The sequence below is a fragment of the Thermothielavioides terrestris genome, chromosome 1, assembly GCF_000226115.1.
Source record: "Thermothielavioides terrestris NRRL 8126 chromosome 1, complete sequence".
Taxonomy (NCBI): Eukaryota; Fungi; Ascomycota; class Sordariomycetes; order Sordariales; family Chaetomiaceae; genus Thermothielavioides; species Thermothielavioides terrestris.
The window spans coordinates 4,689,636-4,712,703 of record NC_016457.1 but is presented as its reverse complement, the minus strand read 5'-3'; the positions used below and the strand labels follow the sequence as shown (position 1 = coordinate 4,712,703).

At 59.3% G+C, this 23,068-nt stretch overlaps 10 protein-coding genes across 10 annotated transcripts; 5 read left to right on the top strand and 5 right to left on the bottom strand.

Moving 5' to 3' along the window:
- Window positions 1-28: 28 nt before the first annotated feature.
- THITE_2108557 (uncharacterized protein) lies at window positions 29-1,417 on the bottom strand. The gene has a single exon (XM_003649673.1). It carries the CDS (start codon window positions 1,156-1,158, stop codon window positions 217-219), a length of 942 nt encoding a protein of 313 aa, XP_003649721.1. The 5' UTR covers window positions 1,159-1,417; the 3' UTR covers window positions 29-216.
- Window positions 1,418-3,959, bottom strand: THITE_2108552 (uncharacterized protein). Its single transcript, XM_003649672.1, has 11 exons — window positions 3,731-3,959; window positions 3,347-3,638; window positions 3,261-3,286; window positions 3,167-3,195; window positions 2,999-3,113; window positions 2,798-2,933; window positions 2,668-2,746; window positions 2,594-2,617; window positions 2,327-2,495; window positions 2,246-2,273; window positions 1,418-2,197 (listed from the first exon to the last, which is right to left on the bottom strand). The coding sequence occupies exons 1-11, from the start codon at window positions 3,824-3,826 to the stop codon at window positions 1,677-1,679; spliced, it is 1,515 nt and encodes a 504-aa protein (XP_003649720.1). The 5' UTR covers window positions 3,827-3,959; the 3' UTR covers window positions 1,418-1,676.
- A 142-nt stretch (window positions 3,960-4,101) lies between these two features.
- THITE_2108544 (uncharacterized protein) lies at window positions 4,102-5,804 on the top strand. Its single transcript, XM_003649671.1, has 2 exons — window positions 4,102-4,272; window positions 4,349-5,804. The coding sequence occupies exons 1-2, from the start codon at window positions 4,185-4,187 to the stop codon at window positions 5,539-5,541; spliced, it is 1,281 nt and encodes a 426-aa protein (XP_003649719.1). The 5' UTR covers window positions 4,102-4,184; the 3' UTR covers window positions 5,542-5,804.
- A 1,276-nt stretch (window positions 5,805-7,080) lies between these two features.
- Window positions 7,081-9,130, top strand: THITE_121141 (uncharacterized protein; the record flags this gene model as incomplete). Its single annotated transcript, XM_003649670.1, has 5 exons — window positions 7,081-7,285; window positions 7,352-7,527; window positions 7,588-7,862; window positions 7,923-8,944; window positions 9,102-9,130. The coding sequence occupies 5 exons, from the start codon at window positions 7,081-7,083 to the stop codon at window positions 9,128-9,130; spliced, it is 1,707 nt and encodes a 568-aa protein (XP_003649718.1).
- A 529-nt stretch (window positions 9,131-9,659) lies between these two features.
- THITE_2108542 (uncharacterized protein) lies at window positions 9,660-10,558 on the bottom strand. Its single transcript, XM_003649669.1, has one exon. The coding sequence runs from the start codon at window positions 10,477-10,479 to the stop codon at window positions 9,757-9,759; it is 723 nt and encodes a 240-aa protein (XP_003649717.1). The 5' UTR covers window positions 10,480-10,558; the 3' UTR covers window positions 9,660-9,756.
- Window positions 10,559-12,124: 1,566 nt separating this feature from the next.
- On the top strand, window positions 12,125-14,572 carry THITE_2108539 (uncharacterized protein). Its single transcript, XM_003649668.1, has 3 exons — window positions 12,125-12,521; window positions 12,583-12,868; window positions 12,922-14,572. The coding sequence occupies exons 1-3, from the start codon at window positions 12,347-12,349 to the stop codon at window positions 14,348-14,350; spliced, it is 1,890 nt and encodes a 629-aa protein (XP_003649716.1). The 5' UTR covers window positions 12,125-12,346; the 3' UTR covers window positions 14,351-14,572.
- Window positions 14,573-15,262: 690 nt separating this feature from the next.
- On the bottom strand, window positions 15,263-16,969 carry THITE_2108537 (uncharacterized protein). Its single transcript, XM_003649667.1, has 2 exons — window positions 16,219-16,969; window positions 15,263-16,133 (listed from the first exon to the last, which is right to left on the bottom strand). The coding sequence occupies exons 1-2, from the start codon at window positions 16,606-16,608 to the stop codon at window positions 15,501-15,503; spliced, it is 1,023 nt and encodes a 340-aa protein (XP_003649715.1). The 5' UTR covers window positions 16,609-16,969; the 3' UTR covers window positions 15,263-15,500.
- A 350-nt stretch (window positions 16,970-17,319) lies between these two features.
- Window positions 17,320-17,719, top strand: THITE_2108535 (uncharacterized protein). Its single transcript, XM_003649666.1, has one exon. The coding sequence runs from the start codon at window positions 17,333-17,335 to the stop codon at window positions 17,675-17,677; it is 345 nt and encodes a 114-aa protein (XP_003649714.1). The 5' UTR covers window positions 17,320-17,332; the 3' UTR covers window positions 17,678-17,719.
- Window positions 17,720-18,373: 654 nt separating this feature from the next.
- On the top strand, window positions 18,374-19,610 carry THITE_2108534 (uncharacterized protein). Its single transcript, XM_003649665.1, has 2 exons — window positions 18,374-18,665; window positions 18,851-19,610. Exon 2 carries the CDS (start codon window positions 18,948-18,950, stop codon window positions 19,566-19,568), a length of 621 nt encoding a protein of 206 aa, XP_003649713.1. The 5' UTR covers window positions 18,374-18,665; window positions 18,851-18,947; the 3' UTR covers window positions 19,569-19,610.
- An 802-nt stretch (window positions 19,611-20,412) lies between these two features.
- THITE_2125897 (uncharacterized protein) lies at window positions 20,413-21,017 on the bottom strand (the record flags this gene model as incomplete). Its single annotated transcript, XM_003649664.1, has 2 exons — window positions 20,413-20,831; window positions 20,885-21,017. The coding sequence occupies 2 exons, from the start codon at window positions 21,015-21,017 to the stop codon at window positions 20,413-20,415; spliced, it is 552 nt and encodes a 183-aa protein (XP_003649712.1).
- Window positions 21,018-23,068: the final 2,051 nt, after the last annotated feature.

Genomic DNA, 23,068 nt, shown 5'->3' with positions numbered 1-23,068 from the left:
GGTCAGCCGGAAATAGCGTGACTCACACGTCTACATGCACGCCGTAAGAGCTTCCGAGTCGAAACCGCGTGGGAATCAAGGTGGAAAAGACCGGACAGCCCTGCGGCACTGCGTGTACATAATCATATCCCAGAGCGGACATCAAGAAGCACCCACGCTTGTCTGGCTTGATAGCCCATCTGCAAGTCGCTTGCCACTCCTTTTCTCATTCCCTTCCTACGCCGCCCTCAAGTCAGCAATCAACGTCCTCCCCTTCCCCTCCAAGCACTCCGCCTCGTGCACCGGCTCCCGCCATGTCTCCTTCAGCGCTGCGTCCACCCACTCCCGCACCCCCTCCACCTGCAACATCCTCTCCACATAACCCCTCGCGGCCTCGCCCATCCGGTCCAGCGTGCCGACGTACGTCTGCAGCCTCAGCACGACAGGCGCATAGAATGCATCCACGGCCGTGAACTCGGCGCCGGCCAAGAAAGGCCCGCCAAACCGGCTCAGGCCCTCGCTCCAGAGCTCGTCCAGCCGCCGCAGATCCGCGACCAGCGCGTCCGTAAACGCCTCCTCGGCCAGCGCGATCCGCACGCCGACGTTCATGCCCATCTCGCGCCGGACGGCCGCAAAGCCGGCGTGCATCTCGGCGACCGCCGACCGCGCCCACGCCCGCGCCGCCCGGTCGGCCGGGTACACGCGCGCGGCCGGGTGCTCCTCGGCGAGGAACTCGACGATCGCGAGCGACTCCCAGAGCACGAGGGGCCTGCCGTCCTCCCCCGCTCCGCTCCCTTCCCCTTCTTCGCCCCGTCCAGGTTCCCACTGCGACGACGACCGCTCCCCGTTCCCCGAACCAGCCCCAGCCCCGGACCCTGACCCTGACCCAGCAGCAGCAGTAGCAGCCGCAGTAGCAGTAACACCAGGAGCAGCAGCAGCAGCATCAGGCTCGCCAGCAAGAAAAACATGCAGGCAGGGCACGTGCGCGACAGGCGAGAAGGCGCGCCAGCGCGGCTGCGCCATCGACCCGGAGGCCATGGGCCACAGTTTCTCGGTGAAGGGCACGCCGTCGCCGCCGCCGTCGTCGCCGCGGGACAGAACCTGGCGCATGACGAGCCAGGCGCGCAGCGACCAGGACGAGTAGTTCTTGTTGGCGATGTGGAGGACGTAGCGGGGCATTTTGGCCTCTCTTTTCGTTTTTCTCTTCAAGTGTACGTCTGATTATTATTATTATTTTTTTTTTTTTTTTTGTGGAAGGAACGGAAAGAGGTGGCGGTCGGTCGATGGTTTGGAGTTCTTGGTTTAATGGTGACGGAGAGGTTGGGGAGATGTTTCAGTGAGTACGCTGGGTAGGTAGGTAGGCTAGGGAGCTCTTTCATGTAGGCGGCGGGACTCATGGCACGTAGTCTACGCCCTGCCGTTGACTAGCGCTGCCGAGCTCGCTGCGGTAAATTTCAGGTCAGCTTCAGCTCCCCTTGTCCATCAAATGGAGCCTCGAAAGAGCAAGCGCTGCGATTTCATCGACTTGCCGCCTCCTGAAACGGGGCCGAGGCCGGCATCGCACTCTCTCATGTATTTCCACCCAACTCGCTTCGAGATCGCTCTACGGATACATCCCACGATACCATGTAGAAATCGCAGACCTTCTATCTCTAGCCATGGCAGCGCCTCACCAACTCCCACCCCGCTAGCCCGGCTTACGCCGTCTTCGCAGCAGCTTGCTCCGCCTTCTCAGCCTTCTTCTGCGCCTTCTTCGCCTCCGCCTGCCTCAGCTTCTCCAGCTTCTTGAGCTGGTTCTTGGTCATCTTGCCTTCGCCATCCTCCTTCGCCTCGCCGGCATCGCCGTCCTCGACTTTGGGCACGACGATAGGCGCCCGGGGGTTGCCGCCCCACTTCAGCGGCCGTCTCTGCATAAACAGCTTGACCGTCTCGTCGTCCACCTTTGCCCTCCGTTCCTGGAAGGCGGAGACGTATCTCTGCAGCTCCCTGATGCAGATGGCCTTCAACTCGCCCGTCAGCATCTCTCCCTTCTCGTACGCGACCCTGATCTTCTCGAGCTCCTCGTCGTCCTCGAGGAAGAAGCGCAGGTACTGGAAGGCCACGTCGACCGAGGTGTCGCCCCCGAATTGCCTGTGCTCTTCGATTGACACCTTGCCGCCGGAGAAGGCGTACTTGTTGATCTTATTCTTGATCTGGTTGGGTGTGTCTCTCATGAAGACTGGCTGTGTTAGAGGGCGGCCTGGAATGTTTTCGTCTGGCGACTTACTTGCGGACTCGTCAATCGACGCCGACATCTTCAACTGTCGTCAGCCGTAGTCGCAAGTCGAAAAGACGGATGGCGGCATACCTTGGTGCCGGGCCCTTGGAGAGCTGGCAGGAACAGGGAGTGGATGAGTGCTGGTTTGGCGTAGGGCTTGCCCTGGTATTTTAGCCTTGCCGACACGTCTCGCGTCATACGGAAGTCTGCTCTGGTTAGTTCGGTGTGTGCTATCGTCAAGAAAGCGCAGTGCTCACATCTGTGCGTTCATTAGTACGTGCCTCTGCAAGGAGTAGTAAAGGATAGGGAAACCGGGGAATGGTGTGTTCTCCTGGCCCTGTCGAAGGGGTGACTTACGGATCTTGGTCGATGGCGCATGGGCTGCAAAGCGTCAGCGCTGTTGCGGGGAAGTCAGTCCTCGGCCCACTTACATGAGCGCCGGTATCCCGACCGTCTTCGTCTCGTCCTCGCCGAAGATGTGTGGGAATGACGACGCCCAGCTGGTTGCGCCTGCACTCCTGTTAGGTCCCATGGAGCCCAACCACTTGTGTCGCCACGTACCTTGAATACTCCCAAAGTGAATACGGCCAATGTTTGTGCTGTCGTTGAAGCCAAAGATGGCACGTGCCTGATTGAGCGTGATGTGTTTGGACAGGCGGACGATATTTCTGTAGAAGGCGCCGCCGACATAATCGAACTGACCGACCCTCACGTCGTCAGCCCCTGAGATCCTCTCTAGTTGCAATTTCACTTTGCGCTTACGTCGGAGAAGATGAACGTTTTGGCGGGATCGAAGCCAATGGCAATGATATCCTTGGCGTTGTCGTTGCAATACCCCTGGACCTCCTCGATCGTTCGCTTCTCCGAGAACAAGTACCTGGGCGGTGTCAGCCGTGATTGTTACATTTTCTGGCAGGTTGCTCGACTGACTTCTCATCGTCTGTCAACATAATGATGAGCTACAAGGACGTCAGCCACGAGGAACCATTGACGAGCGAGACCAGGGGGGATCCGCCCTACTTACAGGCACGTCGAATGTGTCCTGGAGCCCTGTCACAGCGGTCGTCAGCTCCTGCCCAACTCACGGTAGACTTGCAACCCGACGCATACACTTTGTAAATTCGAACGGAATCGTGTGCCCGATGTGGACGCTGTCGGACGAGGGCCCGCGGCCCGTGTACAAGAAGAAGGGCTCGCCGCGTTCGTATCGGTCCAGGATGAGCTCGAAGTCTCGGTGGGAGAAGACAATGCCTCGGCGCAGGAAGTGGTGTGGCCGCTTGCCGGTCACGCGCTCGAAGCGAGCGAGCAGCTCGTCGTCGATCTTCTTGGTGCCGAACTCGTCGATCAACTTGTTGTAGTCGATGGCCTTGACCACGCCGTCCTCGCCCACTTCGCCAGACACCTAGAACCGGGGGGAAGGGGTCAAAAAGGGTCAGGTTCTGCGCCATGTATACGGTCCGAACAGCTCGATACAGGCGGGGATTGCAAACTGACATTGTAGGGATCAACGGTCTGCTTTTGCTGCTTGGGCTGGACCGCGTCGGGCACGGGCGACTCGTCGAGAGCCGCGGCGTTGACGTTGGTCGCCATGGCAAAAATTGGATTTGCGATTGTGTCCTTGGCCGTAGATTGCGGTGGGAAATGGCAGACGGCCGCAGGTACGGACGGGTGAGTCAATGGTCGGAATCACACTGCCGTGTCCAAAAGTATCAGCAATGGTGGGGGAGGGGCACTGAAGGGTCTTGGCACTTCTCGGCGGGGAGAAGGGGAATCAGGGGAAGGAAGGGGAAGGCGGAGCTAGGCGGCAGAACTGCTGCAATTGCCTGCCAAGAGAAAACGCCAGGGGCTCGGCTCAGCGAACTCGAAGAAAAGATGCAACGATTCCCGTGCGCCTCGTGCCCTGCGCTCTGATGCCCGTCACGCGACAGCACCCCGGTGCTTTGCAACCATGTTCGCGGCACCATGGGTGTGTCGGAGCTGCGCGCGGTCCCTAAGGCGCGTCGGTATTTCTCGGTCTATTCGGAGAGCTAGCACAGGTAGGTACCCCTCGTCCTGCAATGCCGCCCAGGCAGCTTCTTGGGATCTCACACCCGTTATTGACATTTAGACCAGAGACGCCAGTGAACCTGCCCCCTGCGCTCCTCGATCGAGCTCGAAGACTTGCCGCCGAGCACCAACAACTGAGCGCGGCATTGGCGAAGGACTTTGACGCAAAGACAGCGAAACGCGCGGGCGAGATCTCGCGAGTCGCAGACGCGCTCCGGCAGTTCGAGAAGGCAAGGGAGGCGCTCCGCGAGCTGCACGGCTTGCTGGAATCCAATGATGCCGAGCTACGGGAATTGGCCCAGGACGACCTCGAGGCGACGAACGCCCAGCTCGCCGACTCGAGCCGGGAGCTCTCGATTGCGCTGACGCCTAAACACCCGTTCGCCGACATGCCCTGTCTGCTCGAGATACGGCCTGGTCCCGGAGGAACCGAGGGCCGCTTCTTCGCCGACTCGCTTTTCCACATGTACAGGGCATACTGCTCGAACAAGGGCTACCGCACGCGGGTCGTGAAGTACGAAGCCTCGGACAGCGACGGCCAGACGGGCTCGGAGGGCGAGATTGCCCTGCAAGAGGCCGTCTTAGAAATCCAGGAGCCGGGCGCGTATGGCCTCTTCCGCGGCGAGGCAGGCATGCACCGGGTGCAGCGGGTGCCGGCGACCGAGAAAAGCGGGCGCACCCACACGAGCGCCGTGGCCGTCTGGGTGCTCCCCTCGTTCCCGGAGAACAGCACGTCGGAGTCGGAGGCCGACTGGGACAACCCGGAGAGCGACTTCTACATCAACCCGGCCGAGGTGCGCAGCGAGACGATGCGGGCGCGCGGCGCGGGCGGGCAGCACGTCAACAAGACCGAGTCGGCCGTCCGGCTGACGCACATCCCCACGGGCACGACGGTCAGCATGCAGGACTCGCGGTCACAGCAGCGGAACCGCGAGGAGGCCTGGCGGCTGCTGCGGTCGAGGATCGCGCAGCAACGGCGCGAGGCCAGGGAGGAGCAGGCGCGGCAGCTGCGCAGCAGCGTGCTGGCCAACTCGCAGATCACGCGGGGCGACAAAATCCGGACGTACCAGTACCAGCAGGACCGGTGTACGGACCATCGGAGCGGACTGGACGCCCACAACCTGCCGGATGTGCTCCGGGGCGGTGAGACTTTAGGGAAGATCATGGAGAGCGTGCAGACTTGGCTGATCAACAAGGACATCCAGGCCCTCATCGCCGATGAGGAGGCGGCTGCAGCGGCCAGGAAGGAGGGCAAATGATGCCTCCTTCTGGTGTCTCATGTACTATGATGTGTGAATTGTGGACATGTATAGTGTATGTAACTGTAGTACAACACTGATAGATGGATAGATCTGATTGATACCCTCCACAGCAGATGCCCTGCTGAAAGCTCAACCGCCAGCTCCGTAGCGGTGGCTACACGGTAATTACCGAGTGTATGTAGTGTATCTTACGTACCCGTACCCAGAAACCCGAGCCCGCACACCAACCTGGCACCTTTCGAGTCTCGACGAGTCCTCTGTTGTGTCAACTTCCACAGGAGGTAGGTGGCGGGGAAGAGCTTGACCCCGTAACATCCGTGAACTGACAAGCCTCGAGAGCAAGCGGGGAGGCAGGGATCCCAGTCTTGGCCAGCCTTCAGGCACTGGGCGATTGCCCAATCAGATGTGCAGCTTTCCGCTGACACCTCCCTAATCGGACTGCCGGCCTCGGCCCGGCAGCCCGCCCCTCCATGGCAGGGCAACACGAGCACCTCCCGAACGCCGCCTCGAGCACCATGTGCCTACCTGATAGCATAATGTACAGTATATCCCTACCTAATGTAGCTAGCTGTTGTCTACCTGATCGGCATATGCACGGGAACCGTTAGTTACATCCACCTTTCATAAGGGCTCGACACCTTCCATTCCGAGAGGTTTCTGCTTGGTTCGCTTTTGTGTAAGGTAACGAGCCTGTCGTCCCTCCTTGAGCCAACTTACACAGAAGTTAGGTAAGGTAGCTTTGCAGCAGCTGTGCAGCACCAAAGACATGCTCAGTACTGTCAACAGTGCGCACAAGGTTCACGTCACAGTACACAGCCAGCTTAAGTTCACTGCCCAACAACAGACGCTTTGCCCGAGTATTTCATGGGTGTTCACTGGTTTATGCATATATATCACCGCGGCATGTGTCATTTACTGCGGAGCGTGCTTGATCTTTCCGTCTAACCGTCCTCGGCACCACAGCGGGACACGCGGACCCCGCTGACGTTCATCCTTCCTTATCTCCATCCGTATCCGTACACGGGACCGCCATGACGTGCATGGAGAACTTCCCGGACGGGTAGGTGCAGAGCAACGATCGCCTACTCACCGTGGCATCGAAGCGTGGGGGCCGTGATGATGCGTCTGACTCGCCCAAGAGCTTCTGCTTTCCCATTGGACCTGTCTGCCTTCGTGGAACTGGAATCCTGTTCCGTACTGGCCGACGTTCTGTGGTCCAATGCGCGCTTCGCAGAACTGGCATGCAACCGGAACATGCAGAGAATAGTAAATGCAGCGGGCCGAAGATTGCCGGCGGCGGCGATGGGGACCGGCATGGCCGCATGGGACGAAGGGTCTTCTACCACAGTGTGATGCTGGGATCGGTCAGGGCTCCTTCCCGCAACCGGTCTGCCGTCTCTTGAGCGTCATGTGCACGCCAGATCGACCACCTACGGAATATAAATTTACCTTAGGCAGACACGAGTGTCATCTGAACTGTGAGCTCTCGGCACAACCGCATCCCGCCGCGCCGGTTACACACGTCAACCGCTGGAAATGCGCTGGGCCAGCCTTATTTCCGTGCTCCTGCTCGCCGGTGCGGCGGATGCTACGGTTAGGAGAGTAGCACATGCAGGGAAACACCATATTGAGCATGAGCACGCCGCGAAAAGAGCGAGAGCCGCGGCCGCGGCCAGTCACCACCACCAAGTGGTTGGTCGCCAGGCCAGTGCTCACAAGTTTCTCAACGCCAACACCACGCGTGAGTAGGCATCCCACGAGCCTGATAAGACCAAAAAACCGACTAATCCGTTTCCTTGCTCGTCAGGGTTTGCTGTGAATGGGACCGCCATCCCCGAGGTCGATTTCGACGTGGGCGAGTCGTACGCCGGGCTGCTGCCCATCAGCAGCGACCCTCACGAGGAGAGCAACCTGTTCTTCTGGTTCTTCCCCTCCACCAACCCGGCGGCGGACAAAGAGATCCTCATCTGGCTGAACGGCGGCGTGAGTTTTTACAGTCTCTTCCCCGCTTGACCTCCAAGCCGCCTGCTAACTGGGACACAGCCAGGGTGCTCGTCCTTTGAGGGTTTGTTGCAGGAGAATGGACCCTTTCTGTGGCAATATGGCACCTACAAGCCGGTGAAGAACCCTTGGAGCTGGCACACCCTGACAAACATCGTCTACGTCGAGCAGCCCGTCGGCACGGGCTTCTCGATCGGCAAGGTGACCATCACGAATGACGACGAGCTGGCGGCCCAGTTCATGGGCTTCTGGAAGAACTTCGTCGACACCTTTGGCATGCACGGTTACAAGGTCTACATCGCGGGAGAGTCCTACGCGTGAGTTCCCCCCCAAACTCCCCGTCAGGTACAAGACCCTATGGTCTCTGACCCCAGCAGCGGCCTGTACTGCCCGTACATCGCCAGCGCTTTCCTGGACGCCGAGGACAAGACATACTACGACATGTCGGGCCTGACCATTTACGACCCGGTCCTCACCTGGGACGAGGTTCAGGAGCCAATCCCGGCAGTGCAGTTCACCGAGTACTGGGCCGGGCTCTTCCCCTTCAACGACACCTTCCGCGCCGACCTCAAGCGCCGCGAGAAGGAGTGCGGCTACGCCGACTTCATGGCCGAGTACCTCGTCTACCCGCCCAAGGGCCACATCCCCTCGCGCCTGCCGGGCACGTACGAGAACGGCACGACGCGGCCCGAGTGCGCGGCCATCTACGACGACATTTACGAAGCCATCAACCTGCTCAACCCGTGCTTTGACATCTACCAAGTCGCCACGACCTGCCCGTTGCTGTGGGACGTGCTGGGCTTCCCGGGGTCGACCGCGTACGACCCGTCGGGCAGCCCGCTCATCTACTTCGACCGGCCGGACGTCAAGGCAGCCATCCACGCGCCCGCCAACGTGACGTGGGAGGAGTGCTCGTCGGGCAACGTGTACGTCAACGGGACGGACAACTCCCTGCCGCCGATATTCTTGGCCCTGCCGCACGTGATCGACAAGACGCGCAACGTGATCGTGGGCCACGGCGCGCTGGACATGATCCTGCTGGCCAACGGCACGCTGCTGGCGCTGCAGAACATGACGTGGGGCGGGCGGACGGGCTTCTCGCGCCGGCCGGACGAGCCCTTCTACGTGCCGCAGAGCAACCTCAGCACGGAGGCGACGCTGGCCGCCGGCGGCGCCGTCTTCGGCAGCCTCGTCTCGGAGCGCGGCCTGACCTACGTCGGCGTCGACCTGTCCGGCCACATGATACCGCAGTACGCGCCCTCGGCCGCCTTCCGCCACCTCGAGTACATGCTGGGCCGCGTCGACTGCATGAACTGCACCGTGCCCTTCACCACCGACGTGGGCAGCACCCCGCAGAGCACGCAGCCCATGGGCAAGGGCACCGCGCCGCAGGGGTGGAGTAACCGAGGAAGGGGCTGGCCTTATCCCCCACGGAGGAGGAGGAAGTAGGAGGATGAAGGGCTGGCTTATGCGAGAGAGAGAGGCAGGTAACATGCGGAGAGAGACCTCCAGCGGCCTGTATATAGCGACATGATGCAACATGATGCACACCCCAGCGAGGGGGAAGCAAGATATCGTCAATTGATGGCAGTAATGACAGTGTCCACTTGCCCATCTGCTTCCCATCCCGATCCGTCCCCATGGAGTCGGACGAAGCCATCAGACAACCGTAATCCTAATCATACAAAAGAGTGGAACAAGGCAGAAAGATGCCTTCCTCTCCTAGACCCAAAGGTTTGCCCCTTCCTCCCTCGCTCGCCGGCGGTCATGAGCGTAGCGTAACCCCTTCGTCGTAAACTCCGTTGATATATGAAAAGATAAAACAAAGACACCCGGTAACGCCGTGCTGGAAGAGCTATAAGACAGGGTGAAAGGCGTTAAATATACAACACGGGAGTAGCCGTGAGCTGACTTCCCTCAGAAGCCCGCCTCGGTAGATGGGGGGAGATTCGAAATTGAAAGGGGTTAAAGAAAATCTCGACAAGAGCCGACCGAATTCGTCGCAACGCATGAACGGGCGGGCCAAAGTGAAGCTGGCGGCTGGTCAGTGATCAATGGACCCAAATGCCCGAGCCGTGGTGAGAGACGGCGGCAGAGCGGAGCAAGCGAAGTGCGGCTTCATCAGCGAGGCTGCTGCGTCTCGCGCTCGCACGAGGCTGGCCAAACAAGCACGAGCACCAGCACGGGCAAGGTGGACGGCCCACTCGATGGTCAGGGATGGGCAGCATCCAGGCTCCGCTCCCTGGCCATCTTCCTCAGCTCGAGCACGCCCATGATGCCCGTCTGCCGCAGCCGCTCCAGGATGATGCGCATGCCCTCGCGGCTCTTGCCCAGCTGGTCCTGCGTCTTGGTCGACGCGAGCGACTCGATGCTGCGCTGGATGCCGCGCGCCCCGAGCCGCGCGAAGAACCCGCCGCTGCCGTCGTTCGCCGCCGCCTCGGCCTGGGCCTGCGCCTGGCCGAGCTTGTCCCGGATGCGGTCGCCCAGCCGCGACCGGAACACCACCCTGGTCTCGACGTCCGTGCTATCCGCCGCCGGCGACGGCCGGGCCGCGGGCACGGTGTAGAGCTGGCGCTCGACGACGGACAGCACGCCGACGTAGTTCAGGTTCCGGCTCTCGGTCGCCATCCAGCCCTCGCGCATGTCGACCACGCTCGTCTCGAGGATGTACGACGCCTTGTCCGACGTGCCGCCGGTCAGCGACGTGGGCAGCAGCTTCATGACGGCGGGCGGCAGGCGCGACTTCTTCAGGTGGATGCGTGTCGTGTGCAGGCGGCCGGTGGCCGGGTCGACGTGCGACGAGATCGTGTCGGTGCTGAGCACATGGCTGGCGAACGGGTTGAGCTGCGGCGAGCAGTAGCGGAGGAAGAAGGCGAGCGTGACGGTTGGGAAGGGGTGCGAGTAGCTGTCTTTGGTCGTGTGCGTGAGGACCATGGTGATTATTCTGCCTTCCCCAGGGGGTAATCTTCGTAAGAGGAGAGTTCGAGATACACAAGCGCACTGGGCGCTAGATCGATGGCATCAAATCGGACCAGAGATCGCAGCTGCAGCGCGATGGCGGTTTAGAAATCGAGATTGCAAGCTTGGATCCTTGCCTCTGGCGCGGGGGAGGCGAAAGTCGGGTGACTTCTACACGGGCTGGCCAGGGACGAATTGAGGAGTTGAGGAGCGGTCGCCAGTTGCTTGGGTGCGTTCGTTCGTGTCGTACAGCAGAGGCTCGTGTGAGAAGCGTAGCTCACGGTCGGGAGGGGTATGAATTGTGCATTTGGAGACGTGCACCTGCCGAGCAAGACTGGCGAGTTTCTTGCCCCCAGAAATTTTCCCAGTCCAATGGGCCTTCTGCTCCGGCGAAGAAGTTTCGCTCGGGCTGCCCCGAATCGGTAAAACGAGACGTTCCTGCAATCGAGGGAAGGGGGACTGAGAAAAGATATGAATATGGACCAGTTGTGGTTGGGAGCTGCCCCGGAGGAGAGGGTGGCCAAAAAAAGAGCCAGGGGGGACGCAACTCTGACGATCATCGACTCACTTCAGAGAGCTAGCTTGCCCTTTCGAGCGGCCCAGCACCGAGCGGAGCCCGGACCGCCCCAAGCCGAGCGTCATCGTCACGTGGTTAATGTAGAGACATCATGCCGTAACAGCACCATTCAATAAGTAACCATGAAATGCTGAAGTTGATACAAGAATTAGCAAGCTTGCTTCAAACTCCCTTAAGAGTTTTGATATCTACTTCTATTACTACTGCGCATTTCTCTCCATAATTGATACTCTGGTTTCCGTTAAAAGTGGCAGTCACGATGGCCGATCAAGTCGCTGCCGGATTGCAATAACCACAAGAACTGTGGGGCCGGGTCTTCCGCGTGGTTCTCTGAGCCTGAGAAATTAGGTTCAATTACGGAGTAATTGTTAACTACTCCGTATACGGAGTATAACGAGCTGCTTAGTCACCCGGACCTGCTGATTACTTGTTGGCGCAGGCACCGCAAGCCAAGCCCCCCTTCAACTTCGCACCTGCAACCTTCATTTCCCAACCTTCCTCTTTTCCCTCTTCCACAACGACTTCTGGCAATCCACCTCCCCGCGACTTCGGTGCCCAGTGTGTTGAACGCGCCAGAACGAGCACACCTTGTCCTTGGCGACAAGCCGTTTCACTCGCTGTCGTTTTGCGCCACCGCGGCCGAGGACAAAGAGGAGCGCGGCCGACATCCGAAACACGCACGCTTCGAGGCGCCGGGACGTGATTCTGATCCGTCCAAGTCCATCGCAAAAAGCCATCGCCGGGTTCTTTGCCACTGTTTTTTTGCCCGCTGCAAAAGGACTCAGATTCTCGACGCCTGTCTACTAACAAGGTGTTTCTGAATTGCTGGCCGTGGAGGTGGTGCTATTCAGGACGGGGTCAATTGCCATTCCGTTATTCACCCAGTTCTCAATAGTCAGCCAGCCAAGAGTTCGCAAGGGCCTTTGTACTTTTCTTTCTATTCTTGCCTACCTTAACATCCATTCAAAGAGCGCTTTCTGTTCCCTCTCGAAAGGAAGAAAAAAAAATCAGAATTGATTACAATCCAACTGCTGAGGTTGAAGAAGCATCGAGCAAGTTCTCTTTTGCCTAGGAAGATCCCGAAGAGCAGAGAGACAGCCAAACAGCACATCACCTGCTTCCCCCTTTCACCTGCAAGATAGGCTTCGAAACACCTAATCCCACTCGCAGCGTCCGCTTCGGGCGCCTTGTCTTCGTTGGCATCTGTCAACCACCCAGCGCCTTTCAGCAAGACCACTGTGAAGCGCAAGCTCGACGCCATCCACCATGGCTTCCTCGGTCTTCTTCAAATTCAAGTCGCAGAAGGAACCCACGCGCGTGGAGTTCGATGGCACGGGCATCTCTGTGTTTGAGTTGAAGCGTGAAATCATATTGCGAAGCGGTCTCGGCGATGGAACCGACTTCGACCTCGTGATCTGCGCTGACGAGGGCATGAAAGAAGGTATGTGGTTTTCGGCTCTTACAAATAGGCATCAGTTCGTGGAGTACTGACCGTGGCGCAGTCTACGACGATGATACAACAATCATTCCCCGTTCGACCACGGTCATCGCCCGCCGCATGCCACCGAAGATCCCCGGCAGAGGGGGTGCGGCGCGCTATGTCTCCGGCAAGATGCCTATTCATGCGAAGAACTCGTCGCGGCGGGAACAGATCGCCAAGCCGATCGCGAAGCCCCAGTCTAACACGCTGGCACAACTAAGCAGCGCAATGACCGAAGAGGAGAAGATGGCGGCGGTCTTCCAGGCACAGACCGAAAACTTCACTTCTCGCGAGGAAGAGATGGCCACGTACGTTTCCCCTATGCCCCTTTTCCCTAACATCGAACACTAACATGCCGCAGGCAACAATACGTTGCGAAGGGAGGCCCTAAAAAACCAGCCAATGTCCCCGACCATGATCCTCCCCAGGGCTACATTTGCTACCGCTGCGGCGAGAAGGGCCACTGGATCCAGCTCTGCCCGACCAACGACAACCCCGAATACGACAATCGCCCACGCGTCAAGAGGACGACCGGCATCCCCAGGTCGTTCCTCAAGACGGTGGACAAGGCGACAGCGCTCGGTCACAACGCCGACGGCGATGACTCAAAGGCGCCATCTGGCATCATGGTCAATGCGGACGGAGAGTTCGTGATTGCTGAGCCCGACAAGGCGTCCTGGGAGCAGTTCCAGGCCAAGGCCAAGGCGAACCCTGCCGCGCAAAAGGCCGCTGCCGAGGAGGACAAGGAAGTCCGGGAGCGAGGCTTGGAGTGTCCCGTCGACAAAAAAATGTTCATAGAGCCAATGAAGACTCCCTGTTGCGAGAAGACGTATTGCAATGATTGCATCACTAATGCTCTCATTGAGAGCGACTTCGTCTGTCCGGGCTGCAAGACCGAGGGCGTCCTGATCGACGATTTGAAGACGGACGAGGAGGCCGTCGAGAAAATCAAGGCGTTCCTTGCCGAGAAGGACGGTAAAGCCAAGGAAGGATCAGGGAGTCCATCGGCATCGAAGACGACAGAAGACGCCGACGGTGACGACGCTGCCGAGAGCAACAAGATCGAGCCGACAAAGACAAAGTCAAAATCACCATCACCTGCCCCGGCAGCGGCACCGGCAACTACTTCTACCCCGCAAACCGCCGCGTCGACGCCCGCCCCGGGAGAGCAGACTCAAGTGTCGAAGAAACGTCCGGCCGAGGACCCTTTGGAGAACCCCAAGATCCCTAAAGCACCGAAAGCGATGCAGCAGGCGCAGGAAGCGCAACAGCAGAACATGATGAACTCGATGATGGGCAGCATGCCGACCATGGCAGCAGGCATGGCCGGGATGGGCAGCATGCCCATGATGTGGTACCCTGGCGCGGCCATGATGGACGGCGGCTTCGGCGCCATGGGCGGCATGCCCAACATGAACATGGGCATGCTGAATCCCATGATGAACCCCATGATGGGCATGGCCGGCGGCTTCGGCGGCATGAACAGCCCCAACGGCAACAACGGATGGGGCGGGCCAGGCGGAAACATGGGCGGCATGAATGGAGGTGGTGGCGGGCGCATGAACGGCATGGGAATGGGAATGGGAATGGGTATGGGAATGGGCATGGGCATGGGCATGGGCGGCTACGGCGGCGCACAGAATTTCCAACAGCAACAACAGCAGCAGCACAAGAGCTTCGCGCACCAGCCCGCCGACGAGGACAGCGCCTACTTCCGCAAGCCGGTCAACCCGCACCGGCACCAGAACCGGCAGCGCCGCATCCGGCCCAGCGATTACAGGGAGCTGTGAGACAGACAGACACACACACAGAGAGAGAGCGAGAAGGCAGCCGAGCCGGGGCCTTGTTGTCGCGAGCTTGTTGTTCCTTTTGACGACCGGCCGGGACCGATCAGACGACCACCCACCCCCCGCGCTCTGCTCTGTTCTCGGATCTGTTTTGGGATTTATTTCGCCAAGACCATCACACCATCTCCCACGTACATACTCAACGTACTCGCCCACCGTGAGCAGACGACTGCCACGGACGTGTCCAAACGATCGATGCTCGGGCTTACTGCACTGTTTCATCTGGGGCTGAGGGAGCCATATGGCGTGGTATAGACGACGGGGCCTGTCATGACCGCTTCCGGACCGGGCGCCTCAGTGGTCCATGGGAGCCGCATTTTTTTTTTTTTTTTTTTTTTTTTGTTTCTTCCTTTTTCCTGTTCCACCAGTTGGGGAGGCAGCCATCGGGGGTGGGACACGGAGAATTACCTGGAGGGGAGGCTTCTCTTGCATTCCTGGCGTTGGCGTTTGGATGGGGGATGGTAGGACCAGTTCCTTTTTTATTTGTTTTGCTTTCTTTTTTTGGGTGAGCTGGCCAGGTCCAGCCATGACGGAAAGAAAAGATACCGGATGTTTGGGGAAATGGAGGGGGTAAGGGTTGGGGGAGGGGGAGGGTGAAGTCTTTACGGGGACGAGCATGTTTACCGTCACTACGGGGGAGGTGGGGTGGCAGAGACTCTTGGGCACAGAGCCAGGCGTGGCTGGCTCGTTATACTCTTTTGGTGTATCAAGTAATTCGGGTTATAAATAAGCTAGCCTCGTTCGTAACTGGCGGAGGCAGGGAATTGACATTGATCATTTTTCAAGATTCATCATGACTTGCGTGACAGGCAGGAAACTGTAATGAGAGTGGGTGGGGGGGAGAGGTGGTTGTTTCATCACTATCCTGCATGCGGGACTCCTAGGTCTTGTACTTCTCACCTGGCGGTGTGCATGGTCCGAGTTCCATCGCTGGTGTCATACGAAGTAGGCTTGAAAGCGACTACCAAGGTTGTCGATGTAAGTGAGTATCGTCAGACAGCGACTCGGCGCACGCACAGACGGGCAGCTGCACTTCCAGGTTCCGCCATCTATATTCTACGTCGCCTTCTAACTCCTGCATATAGAACCCGGGCTATGAAGGCGGGACGAACGGCTTGACCAACATCTCGCTGAAGCGCTCCAGTCTCTCCTTCCCCCTGACCTCCTCGACCAGCAGCGGCATCTTGACGACGTTGAACTCGTCGTACAGCTCCTCGATCTGGTCGAGGTACTTCTTCTGCATGCGGCGGCGGGCGGTGCACTGCTCGCAGTCGGAGCCGGGCTTGGGGAAGAGCAGCTGGTTGACGACGATGCTGTGGGTGTCGATACCGTAGTTGGCCAGCTCCTGGATCATGCGCTCCGTCTCGTACAGCGACAGAAACTCGGGGATGCACACGCACACGAAGGTGGTCAGCCGCTCGTCCTTGAACTGCGCGTTCACCTCCGAGATGGTCGCCCGCAGCGTCTCGAGCTTCTCCATCACCTCGCTCAGGTTCTGCCCGTTGGGCAGCGCGTTGTTGGCGCCGAGCAAGCCGTTGAGCAGCGGGCCATACTGCGTGGACAACTGCGAGACCTTGGCGAGGGCCTTCTCGAGCACGGAGGGGAACTGCAGGAAGCGCAGCGTGTGGCCTGTCGGCGCCGTGTCGAAGATGATGGTTTCGTATGAGAGCGACTTGACTTGTTTGAGCACCTCGGCGAAGGACATGGCCTCGTCGATGCCGGGAATCTGCGGGTGGAGTCCCGCCCACCTGTCAGCACGCGCATATTCCATCCCAACTGAAGCCAACCGTCGAGTAAGGTAGGTAACGCACCGCAAAGGCGAGGTCCTGCATCATGCCCCCGATGCCCCCCATGTCCGCCCCGGCGTCACCGTCGGCCTGGCCGGCCAGCAGGTCCTGGAGGCTGCTGTTGGGGTCGATCTCCATGGCGCTCAGGTTGTCGAAGCCGTCGACAAGGCGGGCCTCCTTGCCGAACTTCTGGCTGAAGGCATCGCTGAGGTTGTGGGCCGGGTCGGTGGAGATGAGCAGCACGGAGCGGCGTACCTTGGCCAGCTGGATGGCCAAGCTGCAGGATGTCGTCGTCTTGCCCACGCCGCCCTTGCCGCCGACAAAAATCCACCGCAGCGAGCGCTGGTCGAGGATCGACTGCAGCGTCGGCTCCATGGCGTCGCCGTCGTCGACGTTGACCAGCGCGGCCGACATTGTCGCGGCGTGTGACGGTGACGGTGGTGTCTTAGGCTGGGCTCTGGCGGTGCGATGAAGCGTCTGGAGGGGCGTAGCGGGGTCGAGATGGCTTGATGAACGGCGCGAGCCTTCGAGCCTTATAACCTTCGCCGGTTGCGCAAAAGTAAAAGTCGTTTGTCGCGCTCTTGAAATACGTCACCGTGTGCAACACCTAGCGCGTATACGCGTATACGTGGAGGAACAGTTGTCAGCTTGTGCGAGACGGACCTCTGGAAACAATTCGAAACCCAAAGTACGGAGGCTCCGAGCTCGGACTCTTCGAAAACCCAAACCACAACCGACTTTCTCGCCTTTACCTACCCCGCCTACCCACCTGCCCCGCCCCCTCTTAAAAATTTTTCTAACCTGTACAGAAAACAAGCCTTCCCTACCTTCTTGGTACCTTACCGACTCCACAGTGGGCACAATACTTCCGTACAGTAGTCGGTTCGAGGGCAATGCAGTGATTGAATTGACCACAGTGCAGTAGTCGGGTCGAGGGCAATGCAGTGGTCGGGTCGACCGCGGTGCAGTGGTCGGGTCGAGGGCAATGCAGTGGTCGGGTCGACCGCGGTGCAGTGGTCGGGTCGACCGCGGTGCAGTGGTCAGGTTTGCCTGTGGCTTACGTGCCATAGCCACAGGCACACAAGCCACAGGCACGCAAGCCACAGGCACACAAGCCACAGGCACGCAAGCCACAGGCATGCAAGCCACAGGCACGCAAGCCACAGGCACGCAAGCCACAGGCAGGCTCAACCACTGCACTGCCCTCGACCCGACCACTGCACTGCAGTCAGTTCAATCACTGTACCTACTTCCCTCGACTCGACCACTGTACCGCGATCGACCCAACCACTGCACTACGGTCGACCCGACCACTGCACCGCATTCGACCCGACCACTGCACTGCGGTCGACCTGACCACTGTACCGCGATCGACTCGACCACTGCACTACGGTCGACCCGACCACTGTACTACGGTCGACCCGACCACTGCACTGCGGTCGACCTGACCACTGTGGAGCAGTGTAATTGGCGAAGAAGGTAAGGAAGGTTTGTTTTCTGTAGGGCCTTGAAAATTTTTCTTGGCAATAATAGGGTAGCTAGGTGAGCGGGGTAGGTAAAGGCAAAAACGTCGAGGTGGTTTGGGTTTTCGAAGAGTCCGAGCTCGGAGCCTCCGTACCAAAGTCGCTTCCAGCGCGCGTTCGGATGGTCCGTGGTCTGGAGCGTCACTGAGGTGCTGGTGAGCATTGGTGGGGGGGCTCGACAGGGGTTGCTTTAGCAGGTCTTAGTGGAACTCCGCACACTCTTGGCACCTAAATACCTAACGCTGACATCCAGGGGTGACGACGGGGCAGACGGGGGGTCGTCATCATCACTTTTTTCCAAAAGCGCTAAAAGACATTGATTGTCAAGAGGCAAACTCGCTAAATCGGAAACACGAAATGGGATTCCGTCGCTGTTCTCGCCCTGGGAGAAGGCATCAGTGTTCACAAGAGACTGATGGAAGGTGTTTTCTGTTGCGGTCCCATATCCGGGAGGCCGGGGAGGAGAATGTTGTCCCAGAGGAAATACTGATGGTGCGGCCAGGAGGCCGAGTACTGCGTAGAGGCAGTTAGATGGATTGGCTCTCTACTTTGCCCTCGCAAGTGCAATGTGTATAACCTGCACCAACTCGATCCTCATAATCCCGAAACTGTTCGTCGGACACTAATGGTAAGCCACGGCCCGCCAGGTGGTTCTTGATAAGAAAATTCGAGTCTATGTAAGGTTGAGAGACGAGCGATGCTTCGATTAACTAATTGGAACTGTCAACGGACAGGTTGCTGGGCGGACTAGGAGTTGCTGTCGCTTGTTCCTCAAGGCTGAATGGTTAATCCTCATCCTCGCTGCGGCCTCCCGCCCCCTCCTGCCTCTCCCTCCCAAGTCCCAGCAACCCCACTACCCCACGCCAGCATCAGCATCAGCAACAGAAGCGCAGCTACCACCAGCGGAGAAGTGAACGTGACAACAAGGCGCTGCAAGCTCACTGGCTGGTAAGTGAGTCAATCTTTTCCTAGCATTCAGCTGCTGCTGTTTTCGAGCCTACCGAGGTACCTGCCTTTCTATATCAGGGTTACCTTTCCCTCGGACCTCTCTCCGTTCCCCGCCTCCCCCGCATCGCAGGGCGAGCCGACTGCCGAGTCTGTCATTATCGCTAACCCATACCTTTCTCACAAAGCAAGAGAAAGAAGGAAACCAAGAACAACAGAAAAGAAGAACTCAAAAAAAAACCAACTACCCGCCTGCCTGGAAACATAGGCACCCACTCGCCAACCATGCCGCCCGCACCCGCCCAGGAAACCGACACCAAAGACCGCATCACCTGCCACGTGCTCGACACCACGCTGGGCCAGCCGGCCCGCGGCATGCGCGTCAAGCTGGAGCTCCTCTCCACCACCACGACGACCACCACCACCACCGTGCTCCCGCCCAACAACAACGTCGTCTTCGAGTCGCAGACCGACGACGACGGCCGCGTCCGCGCCTGGCTGCCCTACTCGTCCGCCACCTCCTCGGGCGAGGTGCCCGTCTACACGCTGGAGGACGTGCTCGGCGGGCTGGCGGCCACCAACACCACAACCACCACCACTAGCAGCACCACCAACAGCAACAGTGGCAGCAGTAGCGGTAGGGCGGAAGGCGCACCCGCAGCCGAAGAAGCTGCACAAAGTACCGGTGGCGGCGGCGGCGGCGGCGGCGGTGGTGGTGGGAGTACATGTAGTAGTAGTACCAGCAGCACGTGGATGCTGCGGTTCGACAGCGCGGGGTACTTCGGCGGGCCGGACAAGACGTTCTACCCGGAGGTGCAGGTGGTGTTCACGGTGCGGGCGGGCGAGCGGTACCACGTGCCGCTGCTGCTGGCGCCGTTTGGGTATACCACGTACCGGGGCAGCTGAGCGGGCGGCCTGGCGGATGGGATCGGATGGTTCGGCTGGGGGGGGTGGCCGGGGGTGGTGGGAAGGGGAGCGGGGTACCAATGGTGGTGGTGGTCATGGACGGCGACATCGGTGGTGGATGTTCAATGGATTTTCTTGCTGGCACATCGGTCTCGATGATGCTTAGTTACTCTGGTACCGGAAGACGAAGGAGGGTGGTGGATAGAACCGGCAGAGTCCTTGCGTCCTGGACGTGGCATCATGCATTCCCAGCTTCACATACTCAGTCGCCGGTTTGAGCGACATGGCGCAGCCGTTTATTTCTTGACACGAACGAGAGCGAAGTGTACTTAGTAGCAAGCCGTGACAACGGCGGTGCCAGCAACCGAAACACGCAGGGCGAGTGCGGGACTCGGAGATGACGAACCTCTCAATAGAGGTGCCTGGCATGAGATATCTTTCTTTGCATTAACAACATCCCTAATGATGGTAATGTAGGCTGCCTACTGATGGAATCTGGCCTGCGTTGGCCAAGCTGTGTCCGCTCCGTGCCATCCTGTGGAACTCGGAGCGTTGCCGCGCGACAACTAAACCGGAACCAGTAACGAACGACGGGCGTATAACCTCCTCCCGAGGAATCAACTTATGCTCCCACCCTTCAAACGCCAGACTCGGAGACTCAACCGGGTCCTAAATTTTCCCTTCCATGCCACGAAAATGCAACAAAAGCCATTACTCCTCGCTATGATTAGTATGCTGTAAAAGTGAAAGATCCCGACTCTCCGCGAGATTCCCCAAAATCGGTTCTCGGAAGCCCACGTGTAAAGATGTACCCGTGCTGTTTGCGATGACGGCTGCAAGCCGCCTACCTGTGTTTGTGGATCAGTCTGCTGAGGAGGCTGCCGCTGCGTCGCCGACCCCCAGGGCTCCCCAGTGAGTCTCGCGATTCAACCCTGCGGTGGCCAAATTCACTTCCGTGCTGTGGCGGCGAGTCCGGGTCCCGGCTGCTGGTCCTGTCCGACGAAGATTCAATACTGTCGGCGTCCTTGGGCGACATCAACGCATCTGGTGTGGGAAGCTCCCCGGTGAGGCCTCCATTCTCTGACGACGACGACGTGCTGACGTTTCGATAGTGCGAACCGGACGAGCCGTTACGGAGTTCTTGCCGGGCCATAAATGTCATCCGGTGTCTGAGGAGGGCTCGCGCCGGGTTGACGTCGTCCTCGGTGATGCACGCATCGGGGCTCAGGTTGGCTTCGGGGTGTGGGAGCGAGGTGTTCCGGCCTGGGGAATCGTCAGCCGCCGGGTTAACGATCTGTCCTGGCCACCAAACTTACTGCCACAGAACGGCTCCGGGAACCCTGTGTCCCTGCGCCGGAGCGACATTTGCGTCGGGCTCGGAGGGATGTGCAGCGTGTACTCGGTTATGCTGAATCTGGAGGAAGACCTCCGAAACCTCGGTCTGCGCATATTGAAGGGGGTTTTAGTGAGCGGACCGCTCGAGGCTCCCCAATGGCCTGTTTATAGTTTCGGACAAAAAGACGGGGGGTTCCGCCAGCAACAGCCGTGGAGTCGGCTTCCGATGCTGCCAACACAGCCGGAGGTGCTCGGTAACGGCGATCAGCCGAAATAAAATGAGGGTCACCCAAAGGCGCAATGACACAAAGGGAAATAATGGAAATGATAACGTGAGACACTCCAGGTGTCCGCGAGCGTACCACAGTAGGGAAAGCAAGGATCGACGTTGGGTTGGGGGGATGAGGGCAACTTGCAAGCCTCTGAGGCGGAGGCCGCGGCCGATCGTCCAGCAGGGTGGTCTTATGAACTCCGCTAGACAAAGGACAAAGACCTCATCTCGAACCTTGACCCGACAATGGGCCCACTGCTCGTAATATGACCGCCGCTGGGCCGGCACGAGAATACATAGCTCACGGGGCCATGCCTCCATCAAAGATCCAGAAAACAGAGGGAGCCGCCGCAAGCCGGGCTCACTTGAGCACTCGGCGGCTTGTGTTGCGCGGTTCTGGTCTCGAGTTGCCCAGTCGAGAAGCAACTTGGTGGTTGAGAAGCTCTCTCGGAGACCGTTTCCACTCACCTTGGCCGAGCTTAAAATGTGGGGCAGCCCCCACGCGGTCAGGGAATCAGGCGCGCGGCAGGCCGGACAGCGCTGGCCAATCGAGCATCAGGCGGCTGTGTTTTCAATGCTGGGCCAAAGAAAGGCCTGCTTTGACTCTTGAGTCGCCAATAGAAAGGGTAGCCAGACTTTGCGGCCTCCCGGCAGACAATGGCCTTTGTGGTGGCGGGAGGAATCTAGACGCGGAGAGGTATGCAGGAAGGAACAAGCCGGGATCTCGAGAAGGGGGAGTTCCATGGCTTTTCAAGCAAAGCGTGTGACGCAGCCATTGACGCAGCATCCACGATCCAACCATCCAGAGCCACTGGCTGCAAGGAATTCGCCGCTGATGGCGCGGCCTCTGCAAGACGGCTCGGCCAGCCATGGACCGAGACGCAAAGCCCTGGGTCCGGCAAGACAGGACCGTTGGCCATTGGCCGCTGAGATGTGTTGCAGCTTGCATGCGCACCACCACCAATTGCACGTCTCGCGGCGGTGGGGACCTTCTCTGGAAGGGGACCCTCCGCCCCTGCGAGCATGCAAATTGTTGAGGACCTGGTCCTGCCGGCGGCATCGTTATGAACAACGCCGGAATAACGTTGGCTCCCAACTGCTCTGACGGAAAGAACCGAAAAGTTTAAGAGCGGTATCATTATGCTGGCCTCGAACCGCCCCCGTCGGAGGCCGGCCGCTGCGGTGACCCTTCGATGCTCGTCTGGCAGGGCAACCCTCACCCTGCATGCATCCGCCCATCGGACGGACGAGGCCATCTGTGCCGACCGAACAAGGTCGTATATGTCACCTGCAAAAATTGGTCACGGACCAGCTCGGAGCGGACTGGATTTCACCACTCCTCGGTATGGCGGGTGTGAGGCCTTTTTGTGCTGTTGACTGCGTGCAGATGCATTCGGAAGGGTTGCATGTCTCAGTGCAGCGGTGGTCAGATCGGCCACTGCTGGCCATTTGGCTGCGGCCGGTCATGTGCTCCCGGCCCGGTGCGTCAAAGCCTGCATCTTGAGAGGGTTCGCATTTTGAGATCGCGCTCAAAGTTGGTGCTGGGAAGGCCTCATCTGTAGGCCCAAAATGAACTCCGGGCATGCTGTAAGCTTTGAATGGACTTGGGTTCCAACTGTTGAAAGTAGCGTAAGTGTCTGCCCTATAAAAGTTGGAGCGCGGATGGCTTGTATGCCAAGCTGACCTCGGTGGTCAAGTCGGCGCAGTGAGGCTTTGCTGAGATTGACACCTTGCCGCCCGAAAGGTTAGGCACAAAGTGCGTGGTCCCCAGCGGCCAGCGCCCGTGGACGGACCCACTCTTCGCCTCCAGATCAGCCCCTGAGCCAATGCTCGAGCCACCACTGAACCCTTGGAAGGCATGGGTTCATTGAGGCGATGTGGCACATTGGGCGAG

Coding starts and splice junctions, on each gene's coding strand:
- THITE_2108557 (XM_003649673.1), bottom strand. CDS start 1,158: ATGCCCCGCTACGTCCTCCACATCGCCAACAAGAACTACTCGTCCTGG.
- THITE_2108544 (XM_003649671.1), top strand. CDS start 4,185: ATGTTCGCGGCACCATGGGTGTGTCGGAGCTGCGCGCGGTCCCTAAGG. Junction 4,273..4,348: donor TATTCGGAGAGCTAGCACAG/GTAGGTACCCCT, acceptor CATTTAGACCAG/AGACGCCAGTGAACCTGCCC.
- THITE_2108542 (XM_003649669.1), bottom strand. CDS start 10,479: ATGGTCCTCACGCACACGACCAAAGACAGCTACTCGCACCCCTTCCCA.
- THITE_2108552 (XM_003649672.1), bottom strand. CDS start 3,826: ATGGCGACCAACGTCAACGCCGCGGCTCTCGACGAGTCGCCCGTGCCC. Junction 3,287..3,346: donor TCCGTTCGAATTTACAAAGT/GTATGCGTCGGG, acceptor CCGCTGTGACAG/GGCTCCAGGACACATTCGAC. Junction 2,274..2,326: donor TCCAAGGGCCCGGCACCAAG/GTATGCCGCCAT, acceptor CGACAGTTGAAG/ATGTCGGCGTCGATTGACGA.
- THITE_2108535 (XM_003649666.1), top strand. CDS start 17,333: ATGCAAGCCACAGGCACGCAAGCCACAGGCACGCAAGCCACAGGCAGG.
- THITE_2108534 (XM_003649665.1), top strand. CDS start 18,948: ATGCCGCCCGCACCCGCCCAGGAAACCGACACCAAAGACCGCATCACC.
- THITE_2108537 (XM_003649667.1), bottom strand. CDS start 16,608: ATGTCGGCCGCGCTGGTCAACGTCGACGACGGCGACGCCATGGAGCCG. Junction 16,134..16,218: donor TGCAGGACCTCGCCTTTGCG/GTGCGTTACCTA, acceptor CTCCACCCGCAG/ATTCCCGGCATCGACGAGGC.
- THITE_2108539 (XM_003649668.1), top strand. CDS start 12,347: ATGGCTTCCTCGGTCTTCTTCAAATTCAAGTCGCAGAAGGAACCCACG. Junction 12,522..12,582: donor TGACGAGGGCATGAAAGAAG/GTATGTGGTTTT, acceptor ACCGTGGCGCAG/TCTACGACGATGATACAACA. Junction 12,869..12,921: donor CGCGAGGAAGAGATGGCCAC/GTACGTTTCCCC, acceptor AACATGCCGCAG/GCAACAATACGTTGCGAAGG.